The sequence below is a fragment of the Hemiscyllium ocellatum genome, chromosome 43, assembly GCF_020745735.1.
Source record: "Hemiscyllium ocellatum isolate sHemOce1 chromosome 43, sHemOce1.pat.X.cur, whole genome shotgun sequence".
Classification (NCBI taxonomy): domain Eukaryota; kingdom Metazoa; phylum Chordata; class Chondrichthyes; order Orectolobiformes; family Hemiscylliidae; genus Hemiscyllium; species Hemiscyllium ocellatum.
This window is the reverse complement of record NC_083443.1, coordinates 27,917,547-27,927,035: the sequence shown is the minus strand read 5'-3', so window position 1 is coordinate 27,927,035 and position 9,489 is coordinate 27,917,547. Positions and strand designations below refer to the sequence as shown.

At 44.8% G+C, this 9,489-nt stretch overlaps 1 protein-coding gene across 3 annotated transcripts in view; it reads right to left on the bottom strand.

Moving 5' to 3' along the window:
• Positions 1–516: 516 nt before the first annotated feature.
• The window catches only part of LOC132834920 (PH and SEC7 domain-containing protein 1-like), a 140,635-nt gene continuing 131,662 nt past the window's right edge, over positions 517–9,489 (bottom strand). For all 3 annotated transcript variants that reach the window (XM_060854059.1, XM_060854060.1, XM_060854061.1), the window contains 4 exons: positions 8,658–8,815; positions 7,582–7,726; positions 4,121–4,264; positions 517–1,636 (listed from right to left, as the gene is read on the bottom strand). In XM_060854059.1, the coding sequence (XP_060710042.1) occupies positions 1,394–1,636; positions 4,121–4,264; positions 7,582–7,726; positions 8,658–8,815 (690 nt within the window). In that variant the 3' untranslated portion in view covers positions 517–1,393. The remainder of the gene's footprint in view (positions 1,637–4,120; positions 4,265–7,581; positions 7,727–8,657; positions 8,816–9,489) is intronic.

Genomic DNA, 9,489 nt, shown 5'->3' with positions numbered 1-9,489 from the left:
AGCAGCAAGCAAAGGTCACAAAGACTTTTGGGGAGTAGATCCAGACTCTGTATGACAGCGTAAACCAGGCAAGAGTGAGTTGGCATACAGGTTAACATCTCATTTCTTCCAAGTCCTGAGAAATAAAACCGGGAGAGACTCAGAAATTCCATCTGATGCCAGTTGCTCATTTGGGAACGAGGATCATTAGATGGTTAGTCAAAGGCAATAGGGGACTAATGGATGGTCACACTGAATGGTGAAAAACACCCAATGGGTCTTGCCCACTTCCTATATTTCAGGGCACAGTACAAAGACTAGATCTACTCTACAATAGGACCCGTCTCCCTCATTTGGAGTCTTAGATTATTGTTGGTTTCTTGGCCTTCAAGGTATCCATTGCTGAGAAAAGGGGTCATTTTGAATTTTGTTTCAGGAAAGAGAGAAGGAATTAGATTGATCCGGTATACTGCTGTCTAAATAAACAGTGTAACATTGTCATGTATACTAAAACAAGTTGTTAGAAACAGCCTATGATTCATTGTCAGAATGAATTTTATGAAACGCACATTCAATTGACTCTGACTTTTACACATTATTATTTAACATTTATGGGAGGGGGTGTGTAGGAGGAGATGGGAAGCAGATGTGAACAGCTGGATGAAGGGGAAAGGAATGTGAAACACGACATAAATAAAATATCCATGGCAGCTACCACGACTCATTGCGGTGATGGTCGGTGATGCCACATGAAGGAATGTGGCAATGAGGAACTCCAGCTCCTTAACCTCTTGTCGACAACGATCAAGGAACCCGCAGCGAGGTAGCAGCAACCCTCCAGCGAGTCCCAACGAGATGCAGAACCACAAACTAGGTCTGCCAATGGCTGCCACTCCTGACTTGTGGCAACGCCACCTTATCCTAAAGGAATATATTATATATTTGTATATATAGCTCTATCCGTCTGTCCCGTGGAAATACAGCAGTTGTTTGGCATGGCTCAGGCCTCCTTGTTTGCCACGGGCACGCCTTTCCTCTCACGTGCTCGAGAGAGAAGACCAGGACCGGGGCAGGAGTCACCATCCAGAAATTCAGAGTAAAGTAGATGATGTTTCAAGACCTGCCATTGGGTGGCGCTTGCCATGCTTGGCACATGCAACCACGGTCCTGCCCTGTCACGGTGCAATTAGTAAACAGGCTCTCTGCCCACCACAGCAGTATTGGTGCCCTCTGGATCCCATCCCTGCAAATCCAGTCTTTCGGAAAGGGAGCCATTTGATGCACCAGCCAGTCCCTGAACTACGCATGCGCCAACCAACACAAGCAGCCACCACTGGCACTACACTACAGTCAGAAGTTGTAACTGAACGTACAACATGCTAGTCTCAGTGCAAACCCTGACTGAGCAAGAGGGTTATAGCTTGTGCTTGGTGTTGGCAGAGTGCCGGTAACTCCGGCGCTCCGATGTGTTGCGTTTGACTCGGATGGCCATGACCGGTGGCTCCTGGTGTAGGGACGGGCTGGAGTGGGACTTTGTCAAGCCATTCCCTTCACTCTCAATGTTGTCGAACAGGGCGGATTCAAACTTGTCCAGATCGTCCGTTCCTGATTTCAGCTTGGCACGCAGCAGCGAGACATACGTGCTGAACCTCATTTTCTATCAGAAAGAAAGTGCACAACTTTAACATTTCTCATCCATCAAGGGCATAAAGGTGACATTAGTGCCAGCTGTCTGAAATGATGGTGTTCCTAAACCAGGGGCCATTAGATATTGCTGAAAAGAGAGAGTTGTGGCTGAAGTTTTTCATCTCACACCATCAGGACACATGCAAGAATGCCAAATTTCCAACAGTCATGACAATTTATTGAGGAGAAAAAGGATGCTGACTTGTTACTCAGCCTGTTGACACTCCACTCACGACATTTGTTGTTATCTATTGATACTGGAATTATCTTGTCATTGTCTCTCCACCTATACATTCTGTGCCTGTGCACCTCCCTCCACTTCACCTGATGAAGGAGCAGCGTTCCAAAAGATTTGTAATTTCAAAAAGATTGAGCTGTTATTTATAAATGTAAATAGACCACCTTACAATTTCGAGTGTCTGTCCTGATGAGTTTATGATGAAAAGCTTCAGCAACATGCCTTTCCTTTTAGCAATATTCAATCCTTCCTTATCAAGAAAGGATAAGACAGTCACCAAGAAATCCTTCGTGAATTGAAAAATAACTACATGATCTAGAAAGTGGTCACACTGTGGAATTCACCGCAAGGTTGAGTTCAGATGAGTAGCATAAGCAAATTGAAGGGGAAGTTAGGTAAAGACATGGGAGCAGAAATTAGGTTAATTAGCCCATTGAGTCTGATCTGCCATTCAATTATGGGGTGGCACGGTGGCTCAGTGGTTAGCACTGCTGCCTCACAGCGCGAGGGACCTAGGCTTAATTCCAGCCTCGGGTGACTGACTGTGTGGAGTTTGCACATTCTCCCCATGTCTGCGTAGGTTTCCTCCGGGTGTTCCGGTTTCCTCCCGCAGTCCAAAGATGTGCAGAATTGGCCATGTTAAATTGCCCATAGTGTTAGGTGTATGTCAGAGGGAAATGAGTCTGAATAGGTTAGTCTTCGGAGGGACTTATTGGGCCAAAGGGCCTGTTTCCACACTGTTGGGGAAATTAAAGACGTGGGGGAGAAAGGGAAGGGAGGATATATTAAGAGGGACAGGTGAAGTAGAGGTGAGAGGAGACTCAGTAAAGCTGACAAAGACCAGTTAGACCGAGTGGGTTCACACCGGAGTGTGAAACAAAGATTTGTCACACGGACCTTTTTACATCAAACAAAAGAGGAGTGAAGAACAATCATGTGAGATAAATCTATGCCCATTAGCTGCTGTGGTCAGTTTTATTCACCACAGATTATCCATTCATGTATTAATGAACCAGATGGCCATTGACACAACCACTGGTGACCATTAGAGAAAAGTCAAACGTCAGATGGTGAGAATCTGAAACAAACACAAGGATTTGGGAGGTCATGTTGAGGTTGTACAGAGAGTGTTCTAGTATAATGCAACAGTTGTGTTCCCCTGTAACCTCGCGCTATAGAAAACCACGCTGTAGACGATTGCCATAGAAAATCCACTACACCCATTCAGTAGAAATTTCACGTTGTAGCCAATTTGCGCTGACGAAATGCGCGTGATAACAGTGTACACAACGTTTATGTGGCCTCTTCTGGATTACTGTGTCCAGTTCTGGTTGCCCAGTTATAGCAAGGAAACTATTAAGCTGGAGATTATTCAGATGAGATTTACCAGGATGTTGCCGGGTATTGAAGGTTTAAGTTATAAAGAAAGGCTGGGACTTAGGAGAGTAGGAGGTTGAGAGGTGACATTATAGAGGTTTATACAATCATGAGGGTATAGATAGAATTAATAGTAGGTGTCTTTTCCCTAGGATGGGGTATTTCAAGACTAGGGGGCATATTTTTAAGGTGAGAGGAGAGAAATTTAAGAAAGACTTGAAAGGCAAAATTGTTTTACACAGAGGGTGGTTCGCAAGGAAGTGGTGGACGTGATTACAGTTACAACATTTAAAATACTTAGACAATTACATGTACAGGAAAGGTTTGGAAGGATATGGCCCAGGAGGAGGAAGGCTGGTCTAGTTTAGTTTGGGATAATGTTCGGCATAGACTGGTTGGACCGAAGGGTCTGTTTCTGTGCTGTACCGCTCTATGAATGCTGGAGAAACTCAACAGGTCTGGCAGTATCTGTGGAGAGAGAAAAACTGAGCTTATGTTTCACGTTTGGTATCACTCACCTTTAGAATGGTTCAGTTCTCGAAATCAGCTCTGAAGAAGAATCAAACTAGACTCCAAACACAAACTCAGTTTCTCTCTCCACAGATGCTGCCAGACCTGCAGAGTTTCTCCAGCATTCTCTGTGATTGCATCGATAATAACTGTTATGATCACTATTACTGGAATTGGCTTTCAACTTCAGATTAATTAATCGATATAAATTCCATCAGGGATTTGAACCCTTGCCCCAGAGTCTTAGTCTAGGTCTCTGGATTACTAGCCCCATTGTCAGTCTGGCTCCCTCAAGTTTAGTCTCCCCAGTGGGATTGTTTCTCCACTCACCTCAAATTCCAGGTATTCTTCCTTCTGTTTGTATTCATCCAGCTCTTTGCCTTTCACTTTCTTGTCAGGAGGATATGAGCGATGCTCGGTCAGATCCACAGTCATCGATTTGAGTCGAGTATCGTGAGCCTTTATCTGCTCCTCCTTCGAGATTCACAGTTACAAAAAAAAAACAAAATAAGATTAGATTGTCGCTCCCCCTCACCAAGTAATATGTCAAAGCTGCCATGGACCTAGTCTGCTTTGGAAAATCTTCATGTCTATGATGGCTCTGGTAAAACAGAAACCTTTCACAATCAAGACCACCGTCATTAGCAGGTATCTCAGCCAGAGCAGGAATCCAACTTGCACAATTAGCACTGAGCTGCACAACAGACGTCTATTAGGCTAACTGCTTCTTCCCAGTCAGTCAGAAAACTTAAACCTCACATGTTCCTGCTGTACCCTCTTCCAACCACCAGAGAGTGCTATTACACTACCAGAACCAACTCGTGTCAGCTGTGGATCAGTGGTTGGCACTGTTACTCAGAGTTCATAGAACTCCTACAGTGTGGTAACAGGCCATTTGGCTCAACAAGTCCACACCGACCTTCCATAGAGTATCCCACCGAGACCCGTTCTCCTGCCCCCGATAATGCACCTAACCTACGCATCCCTGAACACTATGAGCAATTTAGCACCTAACCTGCACATCCTTGGGCTGTGGGAGGAAACCAGAGCACCCAGAGAACTTCACACTGACAGTTGCCAGAGGATAGAATCGAACCCAGGTCCCTGGCACTGTGAGGCAGCAGTGCTAACCACTGAGCCACCGTGTCACCCAGGTGACAGGTTCAATTTCCACTCCAGCCACTTGAACAAATGGTCTCAGTTGACACTCCTAACCTGCAATCTTCTTCCTGACCTCTCCGCCCCCACCCCACTCCGGCCTATCACCCTCACCTTGACCTCCTTCCACCTATCACATCTCCATCGCCCCTCCCCCTAGTCCCTCCTCCATACCTTTTATCTTAGCCTGCTTGGCACACTCTCCTCATTCCTGATGAAGGACTTATGCCCGAAACGTCGAATTTCCTATTCCTTGGATGCTGCCTAACCTGCTGTGCTTTAACCAGCAACACATTTTCAACTCCAACAGAGTGGTTAGGGCTCTGTGCCCTGGAGTTTGGAAAAATAAGAGATGATCTCATTGAGACATACAGAAGGAGTTTGACAGGATAAATGCTAAGAAGATGATTGCCCTGATGAAGGGCTTTTGCCCGAAACGTCGATTTTCCTGCTCCTCGGATGCTGCCTGACCTTCTGTGCTTTTCCAGCACCACTCTAATCTAGACCCCGATTCCCCTAATTGCAGAGTCTCAGAATAAAGCTGAATCAGTTGAAGACAAAGATAAGGAGTAATTTCTTCTCTCAGCGTATTGTCTTTGGAACTACTTGTGTCAAGAAGATGTGGGTATACCTTTAAGAGAGTTAAAAACAGAACCAATGGACCCAGCACCAAGTATACTCAAAAATAGTAACAAAGTAACACTGGGTCGAACCACTCTGTTGCTTTGAGACAAAAACAGCTTAAATTATACCCAAACATATCAAACTCCCATAAAGATTGAATTGAGTATATTGACAATCTTAAAAGCCAATGACACAATCCAATTCTCTGGAGTATAAGACTGGGGAAATTGAACTGTTGATAGGAGAACTGCCACGGCCCAGCATGTAAACAGACTGCTTGAAAATAGCTCTCTCTTAAAAGTACCTTTTCATTCAGTAACCTGTGATGCAGAAATTCCTAACAAGGAGAAAAGAAGACACAGTAAGATCCGAAGACAAGAACATCCAGCTGCCTGGTTTTGAGATAAGAAATGTTGTTTTGTAAATCTTCATTGGGAGCTTTATCGGACGAGTATTATAGAAGGGAAGGGAGCAGGTGAGTTTGAAGAAATTGTAAATAGTGGTTAGCTAATTATTCTCTGTTTTATTTTAAGAAATAAAGTTGTTAATTTTTGCTTTACATAGTTCTTGGCCACTCCAATGTTTACAGATTACTGCACAGGATAAATCGTTTTTGTGTTCCTAGTTTTAAATTGAGCAGGAAGGTTTACCCCATGTCGTAACACTTGCCACAGAGAGTTGTGTTGGCACAGACTGTGTGTGTATTTAAGGCTAAGACAGATAGATTCTCGATTAGTCAGGGAAACGAGAATATGGAAAGTGGACATGAGAAATGTTGGATTAGCCATGATTCTATTGAATGGCAGACTTGAAGGGCCTGATGGCTTACTCCTGTTCCTATTCCTCATGGAGTGCATAGAGAATGCTGCACCGTCAGAGATGCTATCTTTTAGATGCAATATTAAATGGAGGCCTTGCCCAGTCTGTCGGGTGCATGCCAAACGTCCCATGACATCATCTTGCAAAGCAATATAGCTCTCTGTTCAGGCCATTCTCTCAATCACCTTCACAATAACAAAATAACTTCTCATTGCTGCTATGTTGCCTACGTTACAACAAAGATTGCATTTCTAAAATTGTAAAGTGCTTCGGGATATCTTGAAGATGTGAAAGGTGCCTCAGTCAGGAGGTTGGAGATAGTTAAGGTGGATATTAATAAATGCATGTTATTAATATGATGCAGCTCACACTGAGCAGTTACTGGTTTAGCTAATAAGAGACTGCTACAATGAGCTATCCCATGGCATGAATCAAAGTCAAGGCTGTCATTTCACAACAGGAGTAAAAAGTGAGGTCTACAGATGCTGGAGATCAGAGCTGAAAATGTGTTGCTGGTTAACTGATTCCCGATGAAGGACTTTTGCCCGAAACGTCGAATTTCCTGTTCTTTGGATGCACAACAGGATCCCTGAGTGTATTCAGAAGAGACCATGGCTGACACTGACAGTGTTCAAGTTCCACCTGCTTCACTAACATCTCTGAACATTTTGGTTAAAAAATATCTAGCTCTGAAGAGCTGAAAGGTACAATTCTGGGGACATGGGATATACCTGAAGAGCACAAATGTAAGACTGCATTTGCTACCCATCCCGATCTGTCCCCTGACCTGAACAGCTTGGTAGGTCATTTCAGAGGGCAGTTATAAGTCATTGCTGAGGGTCTGGAGTCACCTATAGGTCTGACCAGATACATATGGCAAATTTCATTGCCTGAAGGACACTGGTGAATTAGATGGGGTTTTAAAACACTCAATGATTATTTCGTGGCCATCGTCACTGAGATTAGCTCTCAATTCCGGGTTAATTAATTCAATTTAAACCCCACTGGCTGCTATGGTGGGATTTGAACTCAAGCTGCAGGACGCTAACTGTGCCTTTGGATTACCCGTTCAGGGACACTGCCACCATGTCCTCTCATGTGGTGGCACTAACCTCCTTTACCTGCTGCTAATATCTCACTGAAATTTTTTATCCCTAAGTTCCGTGTCCAACTCGGAGCAGATCACTCACCAGGGAGAGTCTGGTCAGTGTAGTGGGAAGCAGAGGACGGCTGAACCTCTTCTGGGAACCAATGGCTGCTGGGAAGGGTGGCGCAGAAAACATGGCCGACACCAGGTTTATGCGGGTGATCCAGGATTGCATCAGCTCTGCGTTTCTGAAAGGGAAAGGCATTCAGTTTCCAAGATGGTCACTCAATCAAGAAACACACAGCAAAACCTCAGGCCTTTCAGCCCATCACTCCAGTCTAACCCTATCGCATCTTCCTGCCTCCCACTCACTCCCTCATTACAGGGACGTTCTTGTAAGGAGAGGTTGAGTATGTTAGGCCTGAACTCATTGGAGTTTAGAAAAACGAGAGGTAACCTTATTGAAACATGCAAGTTTCTTAAGGGGTTTTTCAAGATAGATGCGGAAAGGTTGTTCCCACTTGTGGGGGACTCCAGGATCAGGCAGTAAGGCCTCAGAATAAGGAGTCCCCCATTTAAGACACAGATGAGGAGGAATTTTCTCTCTCAGAAGGTAGTGAACTTGTGGAATTCTTTAGTGCAGAGGGCTGTAGAGCATGAGTCATTAAGTATATTGAAGGCTAAGATTGATTTTTAATCAGTGAAGATATCAAGAATGATGGGAAAAGGCAGAAAAGTGGAGGCGAGGGTCACCTGATCGGCCGCGATCTCAGCGAATGGCAGTGCAGCCTCGATGGGCCGCATGGACTACTTCTGCACCAGGATCACATCCAATAGAGTAATTCCACTCACGGCCCAGTTACCTGACCCATCTACTCATTACCCCCTCTCTTTCAATCACACTCACACCCCCAGCCAAAATCTAATCCTATTTACCACCATCACCACCACCCCAATATCCAACCCCATCCACTCACTCCCCAAATTGTGTGTAATCTCAGTCGCTCGCTCAAGCATCCATTACACACTAACAGAACGTGGAAAGAAACAGTGTGGAAAAGATAATTGAGGTCCATGTGATTGCCCACTGAATTGATTCACTGTCTATGACTGACTCTCCGCACATTTAAGTTGTCCTAGTGGGAGATCTACCAGATCCTATAAAATCTAGCCACTCACGGAGCTTGGAGAAGGAATATTCTCCAATCGGCTGTCTTCAGGTAGAAGACATTGGGTTTCTTGCTGTAGTCAGCTGCCCGGACCGCCAATGAGTGATGGATGCTGATAGCATTCTTCAGGTCATCTTCTGAAAGCTGTTTGTCGGACTTGTACTCATCCTGTTACAAGCAAAAAGACAAGGAAATTAATCAATACATCCTTTTCGACCCAGAGCCTTCAGTGAAGAGCACAATCTTCTCCTTCGAACAGTCCTCACTTCGAAATGTACTCCCACCCGAATGGAACTCTCTGCTCTTTCCAGTCTGGCAGTTAGCACACCATTGTTCTGCCATTCTCACTTAATATCAACATCTTCCTCCCCCAGCACTGCACCCCATCCTCCACCCTTCCCATCAGCTCCGATGAAGAGTCATCTAAACTCAAAACGTTAGCTTGGAAAGGCTGGGCTTGATTTACCAGGAGTTCCGAACAGTCGAAGATGGCTTGATTGCAATGGCAGCGTTCCTACCTCTGAGCCAGGGTTTCAAGCCCCACCTGCTCTAGAGATGTGCAGGTTAGTTAGAAAATGGCTACAAGACCCTGATAGATGTTAAGACAAGGGGGACATGGGCCAATCCATGACTAGTGGGCACTGTTTAGAATTATAGACAATGTTAAAAATCACACAACACCAGGTTATAGTCCAACTGGTTTGCGTGGAAGTATAAGCTTTTGGATGGCTGCTCCTCCGGCAGGTAGTACTCCAATCACTTGTACTTTCAAATGAACCTGTTGTGACTATAACCCGGTGTTGTGAGATTTTTAACTTTCTCCACCTCAGTCGAAAACCGGA